This window comes from Nuphar pumila, chromosome 14 (assembly GCF_984573655.1).
Source record: "Nuphar pumila chromosome 14, dmNupPumi1.hap1.1, whole genome shotgun sequence".
Taxonomy (NCBI): domain Eukaryota; kingdom Viridiplantae; phylum Streptophyta; class Magnoliopsida; order Nymphaeales; family Nymphaeaceae; genus Nuphar; species Nuphar pumila.
Window position 1 is genome coordinate 89,908,037 of NC_143262.1, and position 18,776 is coordinate 89,926,812.

Here is an 18,776-nt window from a genome sequence, read left to right on the forward strand (position 1 = left end):
CGGTAGGCGACAAGCGATAGGATGAAATAGAAAGGGAAAAGAAAGGGGCTCATATTAGGGTTTTATAGGAAATTTAGTGATAGATTAGTAATAGAAAATTTTTATCGCAAACGTCATCGCAAATTTACGATGGAGAAGCGACAAAAAAATGGTGTCGCTCATCCATCGCGAAGTTGCGACGGAATTTTTTTGTCGCTAATCCATCACAAATTTTCAACGGAATTGTTCCATCGTAAATTTCATAACTAATTGCAATTTTAGAAACATATAGTTTTCTCTCGCTAATCCGTCGCAACTTTGCGATGGATTATTTTTGTCGCAAATTTTCATCGCTAAATAATTTTTTTCTTGTAGTGAATTGCATGTAATTTTTGTGCTTAAAACGATTTATTCTTATAATTTTTGTGGATTAATGCATGTTATAAACCGAGTTTTTTCACTTAAATGGGTTGGAGAGTCGACCCTCTACCATTTTCACACTCGGTTGTTGGTTCTTAACACACAGAAGTCGACCTCTGCACTGCAATAGTCGACCCCTATCAATTTTGTGTGTGTGGACTAGACTTGAGTGTTGACTCACTCTTTTAGAGTTGACTCTTGAGGCATTACTGCTAGTTCTTGGACTGTTTTGAGCAAACCTGAGGGTCGACCCTTATATTTGGAGAGTAGACCCTTGGGTGGCCAATCTAACTTGAATAGCAGGGTAGGTCAACCCTAATTTTTGGAGAGTAGACCCTTGCTATGTTTTTATGTTTGGATTAACTATGAAAGTTGACTCTCATATGCCTTATTTAAGTATTAGACTTTGAGAGTCGACCCATGTTTGGGAGAGTCAACTCTCAGATGTTGCTTTAAGGATAGCCTTGCGTGGGTCAACCCTTATGTTGTAGGGATTTTTATACGTCATTTGCATGTGATTACATTATATTAAAATATATATTTATGTGTATAATATGTGCATAGATAATCCTCTTGGATATTTGATTCAGAGTTTTGGTTTCAACATCAGTTTAGAGGTTGATACACATATTGTTTGGAGCAGGAGTCCACTCCTCTATATTGTTGTATGGCATTGGTTGTGGAGACCAGCGAGGGTTGACCCTTTTCACTGAGGGGATCTTGTTTTGATCCTTATGTTGGTTTGAGTCAATTTTTCTTAAAAAGAGTCAACCCTTTTTCTTTTTTAGTCAACTCTTCTAACTAAGAGTCAACATTTCTTTATGTTGAGTTGATTCTTCTGACTATAAGTCGACCCTTGATTTATTAGTTGACTTCTTTAGAAAGAGTTGACTCATCTTTATATTGAGTTGATTCTTTTGACTATGAGTCGACTCTTAATTTATTGAGTTAACTCTTTTAGAGAGAGTCGGCCCTTGTGCTTTGAGAATTAACTCTTCTGCACCATAGCCGACTCTAAAACTTGATGAGTCGACTTCTGAGTTAGGATAGTTGATTTTTAACCTGGAATTGCATCTCCTTTAACCCCGATTACAGGTTTGTAATGTTTTGAGCCCAGATAATTATAATAGTATGTGTAGAACATAGATCTATATATAAGACTGGACATGCTTAATATGAATCACGTATAAATTATGTATGCTTGAGGTTTAGTTGTCTCATATTATGAAATATGCATATTCACGTGTGCATGCATGAAACTTTATGCTTCAAGGTTCAATTTACGAACATAAGGATGTTTATCGATATTACATGTGGCTATGATATGATGTTGATGCATGTGATACATGATATATGATGTGTTGCATGTCAAATGATACATGCACAAAATGTTGAACGATATTATGATTGAAATATAAAAATGAATTATGCAATAGTTTTGATGATATTTGATCAATTGATTGTTCGAGTCTGAACAGGTGGCTCATGACTTTATGTATGGTCAACTGAATTAATTTGTGTGGTGCTCAATAACCTTTTGATTTGTTTATTGACTTGATACATGCTTGTGCCCATATTGGTGGCTATTGACTCTGTGAGCAATCAACTATATTTAAGTATATACAAAGATATGAATCCTCAAAATCGATTAACCCATTGAGAAACTGTTTTCAAGAGGAAGATTCTGTGAGGTTATACATGCCTAATACCAGATAGCCGACTAAGATGATCCCTGTGAGAAGGTACAGTCCCACGATTAGGCAGTCTTGCAAGGATAATCCCTAAGAGGATGTACATGGCCAAAACTAGGTCAGTCTGGCTAGGGTAATTTTATGAGGATGTACAGACCCAACACTAGGTAGTTCAGATAGGACGGGCCTGTGAGGGTATACGCTTCCAAGATCAGGTAATCTAATGAAGAACTTGATTTAATATGCAGTAAATCTTTATGAGAATGAACAGGTTAAATATAACAGTTATAATAGGTTATAATGAGCTTGTTATAGCCATTTGAGAATCTATGGATTTGGTTGTGCTCTAATTGTTATAGCATAATTACATGTTGATCTCAGATGAGAGAAATCATGCCTTGATCAATTATGGACTATAGCATGGGATTATGATTGAACATGTTAGGTGAATGACATACCATACCTAAAAATGAATATGTTGACTTATTAGGTTAATCACATATCACGCCTACTTAGTCATGTTGCTTATAAATGCATTGTGTTTTCTTGAATAAAATTTATATCATGTATGTACACCATGATTGATGTATATCATGGATATATGTTTTGATATTGTATGTTTTCTTCAAATTTGGTGTATATTTTTGTCATGTTTTCATAAGTTTGACCTTGGTTTATAGGGGACAGGTTTATCAGAGTTGCGCAACAGAGCGAATGCGGGATGCTACAACACTATCAACGAGCTAATCATTTTCTTTTTTTGGATATTGAATTGTCGGTATTGTTAACCGCATTAAATTCAGTATAATCATTTTTTTGTACAATGTAGCTCGCCCAAGGTTTTGAACCTGAGTTAAAAGATGCTTTCACTAACGATTTTAAATATAAAAGAAAATAATTTAATTCTCATGTATTTTTATAAGGGTTAAAATCTTGGGGCGTTACACGTCTCCCTGTGGTGGAACGTTGCAGTTTCAAAACCCTTGTGGTACAATTGAATAATAATTGGTGGGGGTCTGCCAAACCCCAGCTTGCCTTTCAAAAAAAAAAAACTAACAAAATGAACTTCTTAAGGTCTATTCGAATAAGCAATTGGAAACACATGGACCCCATGCCATGAACTACATGGATAATTTGTTCTCCAAGGAACTAAACAATAATCAAAATTAATTAATATTTAGCATTTTTACAAAATTGGCTACTGGATGGCATTATATGTTTCAAAATTGGCCGATAATCTCTTGTAGCCATATAGAATAGATGAGCTAATGAGCCCTCCTTGGTCTTTCAGTTTTTGTCAATGTGAGATGCACTTTGCAGAGCTGATATCTTAATGTTCTATATGAACTTCTTAAGGTCTATGACCATAACTGTGATATCATCCTTGTTGCCTCTCCAAGACGACATGTCTACCAGCTTCCTACAAGATTCAATTGTGCTCATGTTCTTCAAGACTTCATCAACTGCCTCCTGATTAGTCACCTGCCATAACAAAATTGTTAGATTGTAGACAAGGAATCAACCAACTGTTTATGTGATATTTGTTAGTATGATAAGGTGTTAATATCATTGTTTATCATGAATATTGATTTTTTTTTCTTATTTTTATTCATTTTACAACATTGTTGTCGAAATCGGTCTGAGTAGTCGGCCCTTAGGTGACACCCCCGTTCCAAAATCAATCAATTCGTATCCGAATTGTCTAAATAGGCTAGAATCGGTCAATTTTTCATTGAATGTCTGATTAAAACACACACACACACAAACATGTGTTTTATTTAACGGGTTGTGATGCTACTTTTTAAAGATTCCTTTAAAATATCATCTTTATGAATGCTGCCTATATTGACATATATTATTTTATTATTATTTTTTACAAAATTCTACTTTTTTACAAACTTCTAGCATGCACATACAAAGGAGCAATAGACAGCCAAATGAAATTCAATCCACGAATAAAGTTGATCCATAAACATTATCATTATGGAAAGAAATCATTAGCACAAGGACCAAAGGCCCAAAAAAATAGTCTATACCATAAAATCTATTTTTCAAACAATGAAAGGAATATACCAACTGGGCCCGCTTATCTGCTAAGAGCAGACTAGTGCACGTCACCTTGTGTTGGGATTTTGCAGGTTCAAAACCCAATGGTATAGTTGTATATCTGTTAGGGGTCTGCCTAACCCCATCTTGCCTTTCAAAAAAAAAGAAAAAAGACATATTTGGTAGAATCACAACTATAGAATACTACCCTAGTTGAAATGAATCCGGATCTGGTGCAATATGATTGCACAAAATTATGCATTATGCACCCGATCGCCCTCCATCAGGTCTTGGGCCCCACCTGACAGGCCCTGTCCCCAAGATGGAGGATGATCAGGTGCTTAATGCACAAATATGTGTGCAATCACATTGCACCTGATCTTTTCACAGTTGAAATCATGGTTATGGTGTATGGAACAACTTAAATAACTGTTATAATATTTAACTACCCAAATTTTAACATGTTAAAAAAAACGTCAAGAGAAAAGAAATTTATGATATTTTGTAATTATCTAGTTTGGATATTAGTTTATCAACATGTTTTGGATCTTATTTGACATCAGATCTATCTCAGATCCTTAGTAGGATTGCCGATTCCAAGGTTTCTCTTTTATCGCTATAAATATTCATTGTTGAGGAGAGGCGAGAGCTTGATGAATGAATTGTTATTTATTTCAAGTTATTTTTCCTTCGATTTTCTGTAAAGTATCAATTTTGCGGGGTTCATGAGTGATCCTCCTGTCCACTACATCAGATCTTAAGAAATTTTCAAGAATGTTTCGTATGTTTGTTTTGCAACATACCTTATCCCACAAACCATCTGAAGCCATAATCAAGAACTCGCAATCTGATGTAAGTTTAATTTTGTTGATCTCTGGTTCAGAAATCACCCATTCCTTGGTATGGAGATCTCCAATGGCTCTAGAAACTGCCAATGAGCCTTGCACTCTCCAAACTCCATTGATGCAATCCACATAACCTCCCTAAAAGATGAAAAATATAGAGGGCGATTTAGATTAAAAAAAATTATAGACTAATCACTCCAAAAAGAACCATTAAAACCATTTCTTCATTATCTGTCCTTCCTTACCGATTTTTCTATTCGATCGCGTTCCTCGTCTCTGTCGACTCTGTGATCTTTTGTCAAAGGAATTGCAGCTCCATTTCTACTCAGGACAACTCTGCAATCCCCTACATTTGCTGTGTGTATATTGCCATTTTTAACCAACACAGTAGCTACACAAGCACCACTACTGACACCCTGCAATCAGAAGTTTATCATGTCCATATGTAGTTAGCAAAATGTTCACACATACATGCATACAAATATATATATATATATAGAGAGAGAGAGAGAGAGTCACTAAAATATGAGAACTAGAATATGGGCATTTTCAACATTCTTTTTTGTAAATCCAACTATGAGGATGTGCTTGGCATGGTGAATTTGCGAAGAATCAATCATTGGATCGTGTATTTTCGATGAAAATATGATTTTTGAATGCTTAAATATTTATAAAGATTATGAGCCATTGATTATTAATTAAAACCTTAAAAAAAGCTCACTTATGCATCAAAATCGGATGATTCAAGAGTGATCTTATAAAACCAAGCATGTACTGTTAGATCCAAGAGAAAAGAACAAAAAATCTATGAAAATTGCAGTTCACATTAGTTCTCATATTTCCAGTTCTCATGACTCTTTATATATATATATATATATATATATAGAGAGAGAGAGAGAGAAGTGTTACCTGACTTAGGAACTCCCTATCTGTGATCATATAGCCATCTTTGATGGCTTCTTCAAAATCATGTTCATCTTCACACTGTGCATCTTTGGTAGCTGATACAATATTTTTGCCAAGTTTTCCTGTCACGAAATCAACGGCCCCACGCCCACCATGCCCATCAAATACTCCAAAGAATGCCTGTTGTTAAACCCAAAAGAAAAAAAATAATTAAAAAATGCAACTCCATTAATAAATATGCAAAAAATTGGGGCTGTGTCACAAGGATACGAACACGTGCACAGACTTGAAACTGATAGAGACACGAATACACTGTCTTTTTGCAAAATAGGAAACGAGGGCACAGCTCCTTATTTTTTAATTAGTAAACTAAGATATATTTTTGATATGTCAATACATGAAAATTTATTTATTACTGAAAATATTATTAAAATTATTAGAAATAATATCAAAATATTGTATACATATCACATGGTGTGACCAGGTGTCGTGTCGAGTCGCTAGACACAATGGCTAAATAAAGTGTCCATGTGACATTAGCTGCGTGATTCAATGGTAAAGTTTAGGAAGTCGATCATGGCACACACGACTCCTAATTGTCAAAAAAATGACTAAATGACGAAATTCTCGGGTTGGTAATTAATCTGTCTTCTAATCACAATTAGGATTAGCCCCAAGGGGGGGTGGCGTAATGGGGTGGGGCCTTGGCTGCTAGATGGGCACTCAAGGTTCAATTTTCATGGGTGTCGCTCTTTGCGCAAGCCAACAGGTAGCATAAGCCCCATGGGATACGGGTCCTAGCCTCGGAGTTTTACGGCATGATGACTGTAGGTATGGCAGGCTGAGCCAGCGCTATGAGGTCTTTGTGCCTGGTGTGATTTTTTCGAGTTATAAATCCAAAAAATCATAATTTGGATTCTTGAGTTCAGGGGTATGGTATATATTTTATTTATATATTTTTTTTTACAGTTTTGACCGAGTCAAGTCTTTAGACAACTAAATTAGGTAGGTTGTTGGAAATTTTCTAGTCACAGTTTGACTTGGCTTTGGCTATGTGATTGAGGTTGAACCCAATTTCTTTACTTAATTGGCACAGTTGGCTCAACAATATATATAGGTGAGTCAACCATCTACAGCTTGTCTGGTCGGCTCACCCTGGTCCATGTAGGCTGTGGTTAATTCACCTGACCTAGAGACGGCCTCTGTAATTGTACACTGGCTAATTTATGGTTCCAAATCAATTCATTGACTTAGTTAAGTCTTGGTCAAATTAATGTATAATATTGAGCTTTGAAATTATTCATTATCATTAATGGTGGTGGTGGTAGTTTCTGTGATCATAATGGTGGCCATCATAGTAAAAAGTCTAGTTCTTGAGAAAATATTAGTTAGAAAAAAAAAATCTTGCAGTGTTTTGAAAAACTTAATTTTTCTTGAGAAAATCTCAAGAATATATATATATATAAACACTTTTTTCATATATATTTATATATATATATATGAAAAAAGTGTTTAAATTACTGATGTTTTATAATAAAGCTATACCTTGGGGGCAAGGAATTAGCCCAATAAGTTTTATGCTGTCAAGACAGTGACAGTAAGTACTACAGGCAGGGCCAGAGCGGCTAGGTCTTTGATCTTGAGAGCGGTTTCTCAGTGTAAATATCCAAAAAAAAAAAAAATATCATATTTTTTTCTAAGTTATCCGCCTTTTTGGTGACAATGGTGTTGGTGGTAGAGGTGGTGGTAGAGGTGGTGGTAACGGTGGTTTTGATGATGGTACCTGCTTGGGATCATCGGAGATGTCAGTGATGACTCCATAGCCATCCTCCATAACACGTCTCCTGCCTTTTTTACTAGCCACACAAAAACCAGACCCTTCGACCTGCACCACACCCTCTTCAGGCTCCCAGCCACCGAACTCCTCCCAGCTCGTCGTACCCGGGCGCGAATCTGAGATGACCAACACCGGCGGTCTCTTCCTCTTGAGCTTTCCAGCGAGCTTAGCACCATCTTCGCCGGCGACAACATGCGGAATGCTCAGCGCCTCCAGCATTGGTCTGTCTCGCCTCGAGGCTAAAGCTGGAGGAGGGGCCGCAACCTTCATCCTTGGGAAAGAAGAGGGAGAGGGTGAGGGAGTCGCCGCAGAGGGAGAAAGAGCAGCAGCAGCAGTAGCAGTGGGGCTGAGAGCCATGTACAAAATCTTCCTAATTATCTTCATAGAGTTGAGAAGCCTTGAAACCAAAGAGATAATGACCCATGAAATCTCTGCAAATTCTAACATTTTTTTAGACTTTTCCAATCGTTAGACTCGGATACCATAAGAACAGAGGCTTCAAAAATCTAGAGAGAGAGAGAGAGAGAGAGATCACGGGTTTGGACTGGAAGTTGGTTTATATATATAAGGCGAGAGAAAGAGAGATGGTCAAAGCAGTATCTGGACGGTTATTGAATGTTTGAAACGGTAGAGAGAGAGAGAGGGGGGGGACCAAACGTGAATGCTTCAACGCTAAGGAACAGGATAAAAACGCGTTCAACGCCATAACCCCATGTGCATACGATGCTTCCCCTCACCCACCAATTCAATCTCTCTCTCTCTCTCTCTCTCTCTCTCTATATATATATATATATATATATATATATATATATATATATATATATATGAGAAGCAATATTGTAGGAACGGAAACTTCAATTTTTTTTTTTGATTTATAACTGGAATAGACCGCAATCAAGACCTGGTCTGTCATACTTACGGTCATCATGCCGGCAGCGTAAAACTTTGAGACTAGGACCCCTATCTCAGTGACCTATGCTAGGCATTGGCTTGCACAGTGACTGTTTTTTAATATTATTTTAATGGCTTTAACACTGCCACGTTCTCATTAACACGTAATATTTTTAAATTGTTTTTGGGCCGATTCAGAATTGTCTTAATAATTGATGTTTGACTTTGACTGGGTCTGTCAAACGGTTCATTATGGGTTTGACGTGTTGTAGATGTTTACTGGGTAAATTAGTTGGTTCTTGAACGAATCCAGATGGATTCGATGTGACCAATTCTGGATTGCCAGCATGAAAGGTGATTGTGCAAATCTGGAAACCGTGGCTTTTTATAAGTGCACGTAAACGGGATCGACCTTGTATCGGTGAATGTGAATTCCCTATCCATGCCCAGGTCCAAATCCTACCTGACCTAATCTGAAGATCCCATATATAACCCATTTGGAAGTCCATGTCCTTTGACTGATATCCGGCATGTGCATTCGGACCTAACATTTGACAACCATACCCGCTTTGGCATATGGCTCAGATCAATGGAGATCTAACCAGAAAACATGTTTTATCTGGATCAGATGAAAACAGGATCCAATCACTTCCAGATTTGGACTGAGAGGAATCATATGTTACTCAGATCTATATCAGCCACCAGCTGCATCATCAGCCGTATCTTCAGTGTAAACCAGAGCGTTGAAATTTTGGAATATATTCAGATCCAAACACTTAAGATCCTAGCTGCTTATTATTATTATTATTATTATTATTATTATTATTATTATTATTATTATTATTATTATTATTGCTTCTGCTGGTACTAGTAATATGGTCATCATAATTAAAAATGTTATTGGCATATATTTTCCTAACTTTTTAATGTGCGGCAGATAGGGCTGTCAACAGGTCATGTTTTTGTACCAGGTACCCAAATTCTCGGGTATGAGCATAAAAATTACTTACCCCAATAATATTCAGGCCCACCCGAACCTGACCCAAAAAATATGCCGGCCGGGTTTGGGTTCTGATTGACATGACCCAGCCTTTTTGCTAGGAATCCTATATAACCTATAATGTTTTATATGTATTTTAACACTACAAGAAAAATGTTATTTAGCGACAGAAATTTGTGATGGATATAATCCGTCGCAAAGTTGCGACAGATTAGCGAGAGAAAACTATTTGTCCTTAAAATTGAAATTAGCGTCCAAAAAATTGTATCACAAACGCCGCCGCAAATTTACGACAAAAAAAATTTGTTTCATACTCTGTCGCAACTTCACGATGGATGCGCGACACTGCTTTTTTGTCGCTACTTCGTCGCAAATTAGCAATGGAGTTTGTGACGAAATTTTGTCGTTGCTAAATTTCTCGTAAAACCCTAATGCGAGCTCCCTTTCTTTTTTTTTTGTTTCATTCATCACACACCCCTACCCTTTCTCCTGCCTCGTTGCTCGCCCTCCCTTCTCCCCCTTCCGGTGATCGCCTCCCTCTCTGGGAGCTTTGTCGGCACCACCTCGTTGGTCATCTGACCTTTCTCTCGCCCTCTCTTGCTCATCTTCTCTCTCCTTCCCTCTTACTCGTCTGCCGATGTCGGTGACCACCTCCCCCAGGTATGTCTCCTCCCTTCCCTTCTTTTTCCTCTCTCTCTCTCTCTCTCTCTCTCTCTCTCTCTCTCTCTCAATGGGCCGGCAAAAGGGGTCGGGACTCCCCCCCCCCCCCCTTTTTTTCTTCTTGGTTCGATAGGGGCCATCGGCCCCTGGCCCTCTTTTATTTTCGGCAGGGGTCGATGCCTCTACGCTTCTTTTATTTCTGGCAGGGGCCGATGCCCCTGCCCCTCTTTTATTTTCGGCGAGGGCCATATGCCTCTGCCCCTCTCTCGCCCCCACCCTTTCTCTCGCTCTTTCTCACCTTGCTCGCTCGATGTAATCTAGCCTTGCTCCGCAGCCGACCCATGACCGGATCCTCTTCGCCGGTGAGACTGCAGGTATACCATGTCTCTCTCTCTCTCTACCAGGCGGTGGCGGAGCCCCTGTCATCTCTTGATGAGTTGCTACTCATGTTGTATATAAATGTTCTTTGTAGGTGCGTAGCTGAGTTAATTATGTGATGCTTAGTACTAAACATCACATGTGGCTAAAAAATGCAATGCAAAAAGAAATAAGAAAAAAATGCAAAAGCACTAGCATGTAAATTAGATAAATACCCGTGGTGAGTAAGTGATGCAAGCGCATAACAGGTTATTTAATTTCTTGGGTACAACAATTTTTTTGTTCACACACTCACTTAGTTGTGGATATCTAGGACTGCTTTGATGAAGTTTGGAGATCATGCTGAGCATAATTTTAATGTATGAAAATAGAAGTCCTCTTATTTTTTAGTTTGAATTCCATGTTAGTCATGGTAGTAATTAGCGGGATATTAGAGTGTGTTTGTTGCAGGTACATGTTTGATATTATTTTGATATGAATTATTTGAATGTATTGCAATGTTTGATGTGACTGTATTCATGCTTGCATAAAGTTATTTTCAATTTGATTATACCTTCCATGTGAAATTGTATCATGAAAACATGCTTCAAATGAATATATCGTGTTATGAATGAGTTTGCAAATGAAAATGAATGATAAGTTATCAATGCTTCAAACATACTTCAAATGAATAATTTTGCACATGAAAATATTAAGTTATCAATGCATGCATCATAGTTCTTGTGATTGAATAACATCATATATATATATATATATGTGTGTGTGCGTGTGTGTGTGTGTGTGATATATATCAAATCATTACATCCGCTATGAATGCATGATAAATTAGATATTTTCTTCATCATAGCATTCTTATGATTATCTTTTAACTAGTTAGGATAATATTCGTAACATCATAGAACAAAATGACTGTAAACCATGAATGATTGTATCGTAGGATAGTTGACAATGAGGTATCGCTTGAATATATGAATGGTGTTGACAATTTTATTGAATTTGCAACAACAAGTGTCAGTACAGTGGATCCCACAGGTCGGATCAGGTATCCCTGCATGATGTTTAAGAACAATCGATTTGTAGAACCTCATCGTGTTAGACATCACCTATATAGGAAGGATTTTGTGAGTGATTATCAGAATTGAATGCTTCATGGTAAAGAATTTTAAAACAATTTTGATGCATGGGTGGATGTGGTACACGATAATCCATATACGGATTTGATATTTGATGCTGCAGGACCAAAACTGGGTTCTGCTATGGGTCCTAGTGATGTACCAACTGGGGTAGAGAGGAAGAAGCAGTAAACGATGCAGCTAGTAGATTTTATGATTTACTTAGAGATATTGATGAGCTACTTTAGAATGGTTGCGAGAGTCACACTATCTTATATGTAGTTCTTTAACTAATAAATTTGAAGTTTGAGTATAATTTGAGTCAATCATATTTTGACCGTTTGTACTCTATTGTGAAGAGTATGTTGCCCAAAGATGAGAAATTGCCATAAAATTTGTATCGTGCGAAGGTTATGGTCAACGCGTTAGGTATGGGGTATCAAAAGATAGATGTTTGTCCAAATCACTGTATGTTGTATTTTAAAGATCAAGAAAATAGCAGATCTTGTTCGTCATGTGGGCACCCTCGATTCAAGCCAAAGACAAGAGGCAATGGTAAAACGAGGTCAAAAGAAGTCGCTTTACTACTTCTCTCTCACCCCTAGATTGCAACGATTGTATATGTTTTTGAGGACAACTAAACACATGAGATGGCATGCAAATAAAGTTCGACATGATGAAGACAAGATCACACATCCTGTTGACGCGAAAGCTTGAAAGCACTTTGATCGTACTCATCAGACCTTCGCAATGGAAGTGAGAAATGTTAGGTTAGGTTCATGTACAGATGAATTTAATCCATTTGAAGGTAGATCAACTTCATACTCGTGTTGGCCAGTATTTGTCACCCCATACAACCTTCCTCTAAGCTTGTGTATGAAGCGTCAAAATCTTTTCTTGACTCTATTGATCCCTGGTCCGACCTCTCCAGGCCAAAATCTTGATGTATATTTAAGGTCATTGATTGATGAACTGAAAATACTGTAGGATGACAGTGTTCTCACGTATCATGCCAAAAAAAAAACTTTAATATGAAGGTTGTTGTTCTATAGACAATCAGTGACTTATCTGTATATGGTGTGTTATCTGGTTGGAGCACACATGGGAGGTTGGCATGTTCGTACAACATGGAGGATACAAAATCTTTTAGATTGATGCATGAAAGGAAGCCATGCTGGTTTAATTGTCACCGTCGATTTTTACCCAGTGACCATTCATTTCAACGACAAAGGAATATGTTTCGGGCAGGCATAATTGAAATAGAAGGTTAACCTACAAGGTTGTCTGGCATAGAGATTTTAAGACGATTGTGATATTTTTCATATGGACTGAAAGATGCCCATAGTCTAACGCCCTTCTTTGAATTTGGGAAGGATCACAATTGGACAAAGAAATCTATATTTTGGAAACTATCATATTGGCTGACCTTATTGATACGACATAATTTGGATGTGATGCATATAGAGAAAAATGTGTTTGATAATATGTTTAATATGGTAATGAATGTCAAAGGAAAAACAAAGGATAATCTGAAAGCCCGTATGGATTTAAAAGTAATATATAAATGACCAGAATTGGAACTCAAAGATTATAATGGTAAAGTACTAAAACCAAAGGCAAGGTACGTCCTTAGACCAGATCAAGCAAAGTAGGTATGTCAATGGTTGAGACAATTGAGATTTTCAGATGGATATGTCTCTAACATTGCTCGGGCTGTGAAGATAGACGAGGAACAATTATATGGGTTGAAGAGCTGTGATTATCATTTCATTATGCACTGGTTGATTCTCCAAACATTCCATGATATGTTAGACAAACCTATATGGAGGGTATTATCCGAGTTGAGTAGATTTTTTAGAACATTTTGCACATCGGAAGTTGTAGTAACTGAGGTAAAAAATCTCAAGGATTCTGTCGTCACTATTATTTGTCAGCTAGAGAAGATATTTTCGCCTACATTTTTTGATGTTATGGAATATGTGATCATGCATTTGCCATATGAACTTAGGGTTGGTGGTCATGTACAATATCGATGGATGTACCCATCTGAAAGGTATATTTTTTTTTATATTTTTCTCTTTAATGCTATTGAGAATTTATTGTATTACGCGATGTATATTGTTGATAGATACATGTTTGACCTCAGAAAAAAGGTTCAGAATAAATCTAGAGTGGAGAGTTTTATTTATGAGGCGTACACTTTAGAAGAGATTTCAAATTTCTCATCTATATATTTTGAACCTCACATTCCAACACGTTACACTTGTCCACCTCGTAATGATGATGGAGAACAATTTACTGTAGCTGACAAATTGTCGATATTTCAACCACTTGGGCATGCCTTTGGTAGTTGTCGGTCAAGACTCTTGGAAGATCAAGAGCAAGACGCAACACAAATCTATATCCTTTTTAATTGCTCAGCGATTGACCCCTACATCGAGTAAGTATACTTAATATGTAACACTAAGTTTTATACGTGCATACATGGTTCAATAATATAAATATTTGTTAAGTACAGACGATTTGATCTGGAGTTGCGAAGAGAACTTTCACATCCCATTGATTCAGAAGTACAGAAAGAACATGAAAATAAGTTTGTAGCATGGTTGAAAGAGTTGGTAAGGACGCTGACATATATTCTTTTCGTGTAAACAATAATAAGTTATTTAATTGGTCGTGATCATAGTCATTTTTTATGCTTGTAGGTCCGCCATGGTGATGTTAATGACCAAGAAATATGTGATTTAGAAAATGGTCCGACCAAAGTTGTGCAATATTACAACGGGTACATTGTAAATGGTTATAAATTTCATACAAAAGACTACGGTGTAAACAAGTCAACAATGAATAGTGGTGTGTGTGTCAAGAGTAGCAGCTACGGTGAAAATGAACATGATTACTATGGTGTTATAGAAGAAATAATGAAGTTGACTTACTTAAGCATAAATAATAGGGCAACTTTATTCAAGTGTCATTGGTTTGATCCCACAACAACAAGAGTCAATAAAGCCACAGGCATTGTAGAGGTGAATCATAAATCAAGGTTTGGAACATATGAGTCATTCATATTAGCCTCGCAAACTCAATAAGTTTATTATACTTCATATTTGAATACAAGAAGTCAGATAGAAATGAATGGTGGGCAGTTTGCAAGGTGAAGTCTAAATTATACCCCAAGTATGATCAGTTATAAAAAGACAAGATTATTGAAGATGGTGATTACTATCAATAAGATGATATGTATGACTTCTCTTATTATCACGATGTCGCACATGGTATGCATGTCATATCTCTATTGTCCGATGGCACACGTATGAAAGAATGTGATTAAAATGATATACCATGTGGATGGGCGTCCAATGAAGAAGAAGAAGAAGAAGAAGAAGAAGAGGACAAAGAGGAGGAGAAAGAAGAAGAATATGAAAGTCAAACAAGTGATGAGGAATCATACTCGAGCTAGTGAAATGCATCTTGTAATACATACCTTATGTTTGAATGTATTGCAATATTTGATGTGAATGATTTGAAAGTATTGCAATGATTTGAATGATTTAAATATATTGCAATGTTTGAATGTATTTCATAAAGTTATTTTCGATTTGATTATGTATCCACGAAGATATAGATTTGTATAACTGATCCAAATAAAATTTTTATTTGTTAGAATATGAGGTTACAGTGGTCGAGCACCCAGTGGTAGTCAGTCTCAGCCTTCATCTTCATAGACTGCTTCGATAGGTATATCATTTAACTAATTGTATACTTGATTAGTTTAAATGTGCATTATGTAAATTTCTAACTGATTTTTCTATATATGATGTTTTGCCTGCACATGACCCACCTACACCAATTATTTATACACATCACGAGACAACGCTGAATGCATGATCTTCTCAGTCTGACACACGATGACTCATTCAAATAGTATATATCGATAATCGACCATAAGTATTTCATTTTCACTTATCCAATACTTATCTTATAAATAGTGTATATCGATAGTTAATGTGTACTAATTCATGTGCAGCACGAGGTTTGAGCTACAAATAATACGAGAAATTAGGCAGTCACTAGTTCAGCATCATCCAGGACCGGTCACTCAATGAAAAGAGTACTTGAAGGAGGTGTTGGACAGATTATGGTCTTCATTTATGATATACAATCGTTTATCATAGCTAATGTGTTTCATATTTAATTTTTTGTTAGTCATGTCTACTAACTTTCTGACATTTTTTGTACGCTTAGAATCTCTTCGTGACTGTGATGGAAGAGCAGAACGCGAGGCGGGTGTGGCAGAATGTAGTTGTCAGTCGATTTGCAGACATGTTGCACAATATGAACACTGCAGCAATAAATCATCTGGTGGGATAGATGATCCACTGCAGTGGAAGGGTCTTTCCCCTCCTACTATCAGGTCAGATTTTTGGGATGTAATGTGCGACAAGTGGGCGGGGCATGAATTTTGAAACCGCTTAACAAAGGTTGCATAAACCCCAGCGAAGATGCCTAATGCCCTTCTACACACAAGTGCATCTAGGACTTTTGGAAGCCACCTGAAGAAAATGGTAACTCATCAATATATATATATTGTCAAATTTATAAGTATTGTTGCATACTTTTTAAATGATTTTTTTATCATTTAACCGTGCAGGAAGCAAAAAAACGATGCATTGTGCCTTAAAAAGATGTGTTTGTTGAAATACATAAACGTAAGAGCACGAAAGACTTCGTATTAGAGAAGGTGAGAGCAATAACGACATGTATTTATTGTATTAATTAACATTATAATATACAAGTTACCATGAACATTGTAATTCTTAATTATTAATCAATACTCTAATCATTACTTTGTAGGAGTCATACGAACAACAGATGGTAGAGCGATATGGCGATGACTCCACTTAGCATCCACATTTTGATCATATAGCATGAGTGACTGCAACCGGTGAACCAAAAAAGGGTCGTGTGTTCGGGTTTGAGAGTAATATTAACACCACACCAGTCATTGCCTCATTCAGCCAGGGCTCTCAGAGTTCTCCCGCCAGCATCAACTCCAAGTGTCCGATTGACCTGGCTAATTCTTGGGATGGTATCCGCCAGCTTGTTAAGGATACAGTGTGTGAATATTTACATGAAGCAATTTTTGACATTGTCCGTAATGAGTTATGCAGCTTTTTTCGAGACAGGAAAACTTCGTCTGCAAGTGCCTGTCAGGTATGAAAGTTTCATGTTGTTAGATTTCAAGCTAGTATATGCATGATTTCATCACATATGAGCATGATTGCATCACTATGAAAGTTTTTGACTGCCTTATAACACATATATGCATGATTGAATCACTATGAAAGTTTTTTGACAATATTAGAACACATATAAGCATGATTCCATCACTATGAAAGTTTTTGACTAACTTATAACACATATATGCATGATTGAATCACTATGAAAGTTTTTTTACAACATTAGAACACATATAAGCATGATTCCATCACTATGAAAGTTTTTTTACTGCCTTATAACACATATATGCATGATTTCATCACTATAAAAGTTTTTGACAACCTTAGAACACATATATGCATGCTTGAATCTCTATGAGAGTTTTTTACAACCTTAGAATACATATATGTTTGATTGAAGCACTATGAGAGTTTTTTGACAACATTAGAACACAAATAAACATGATTTCATTACTATAAAATTTTTTGACAACCATAGAACACATATACGCATGCTTGAATCACTGTGAATGTTTTCTGGCAACCTTAGAACACATATATGCTTGATTGAAGCACTATGAGAGTTTTTTGACAATAATAGAACACATATATGCATGATTTCATCACTATGAAAGTTTTTGACTACCTTATAACACATATATGCATGATTGAATCACTATGAAAGTTTTTTGACAACATTAGAACACATATAAACATGATTTCATCACTATGAAAGTTTTTTGACTGCCTTATAATGCATATATGCATGATTGAATCACTATGAAAGTTTTTTGATAACCTTTGAACAAATATATGCATGATTGAATCACTATGAGAGTTTTTTGACAACATTAGAACACATATAAGCATGATTTCATCACTATAAAAGTTTTTGACAACCTTAGAACACAAATATGCATACTTAAAGCACTATAAGAGTTTTTTTACAACATTAGAACACATATAAGCATGATTTCATCACTATGAAAGTTTTTGACTGCCTTATAACACATATATGCATGATTGAATCACTATGAAAGTTTTTTGACAACATTAAAACACATATAAGCATGATTTCATCACTATGAAAGTTTTTTGACTGCCTTATTACACATATATGCATGATTGAATCACTATGAAAGTTTTTTGACAACCTTCGAACACATATATATGCATGATTGAATCACTATGAAAGTTTTTTTACAACCTTAGAACATATATATATAAGGATGATTTCATCACTATGAAATTGTTTGACTGTCTTAGAACATATATATACATGCTTAAATCACTATGAAAGTTTTTTGACAACATTAGAACACATATATGCATAATTGAATCACAATGAGAGTTTTTTGACAATATTAGAACACATATAAGCATGATTGTGATATAGAAGACATTTATTTGACAGCCTTATAACACATATATGCAAGCTTGAATCACTATGATATTTTTTTGACAACCTTAGAACACATATATGTATGATTGAATCACTATAAATTTTTTTCTGTCAACCTTAGAACACATATCTGAATTCTGTTAATGCCTTTCATTTTATTGAAAGCTAGTCTATGTGTAATTTATTCATGTTACTTCGATTGCTTTAGATTATGTGCATTACATATAATTTATTTCATTATATTTTGTTTATCAATACTAACATTTCTTTTCTCTTGTAGGATGCTGGAGATAATCAGCGTAGAGGAGTTGATAGAGGCATGGATGAAGGGGCAGATCGAGACAATGAAGAAGATGATTCTCAAAATCTTAGAGATGATTAGATTCATGT

General features: G+C 36.1%; 1 protein-coding gene across 1 annotated transcript; it reads right to left on the bottom strand.

Annotated features, from left to right (window-relative positions):
* Nucleotides 1-3,143: 3,143 nt before the first annotated feature.
* Nucleotides 3,144-8,249, bottom strand: LOC149817356 (putative protein phosphatase 2C 74). Its single transcript, XM_089987964.1, has 5 exons — nucleotides 7,671-8,249; nucleotides 5,891-6,067; nucleotides 5,227-5,397; nucleotides 4,940-5,119; nucleotides 3,144-3,572 (listed from the first exon to the last, which is right to left on the bottom strand). The coding sequence occupies exons 1-5, from the start codon at nucleotides 8,169-8,171 to the stop codon at nucleotides 3,429-3,431; spliced, it is 1,173 nt and encodes a 390-aa protein (XP_089844090.1). The 5' UTR covers nucleotides 8,172-8,249; the 3' UTR covers nucleotides 3,144-3,428.
* Between the last annotated feature and the right edge of the window lie 10,527 nt (nucleotides 8,250-18,776).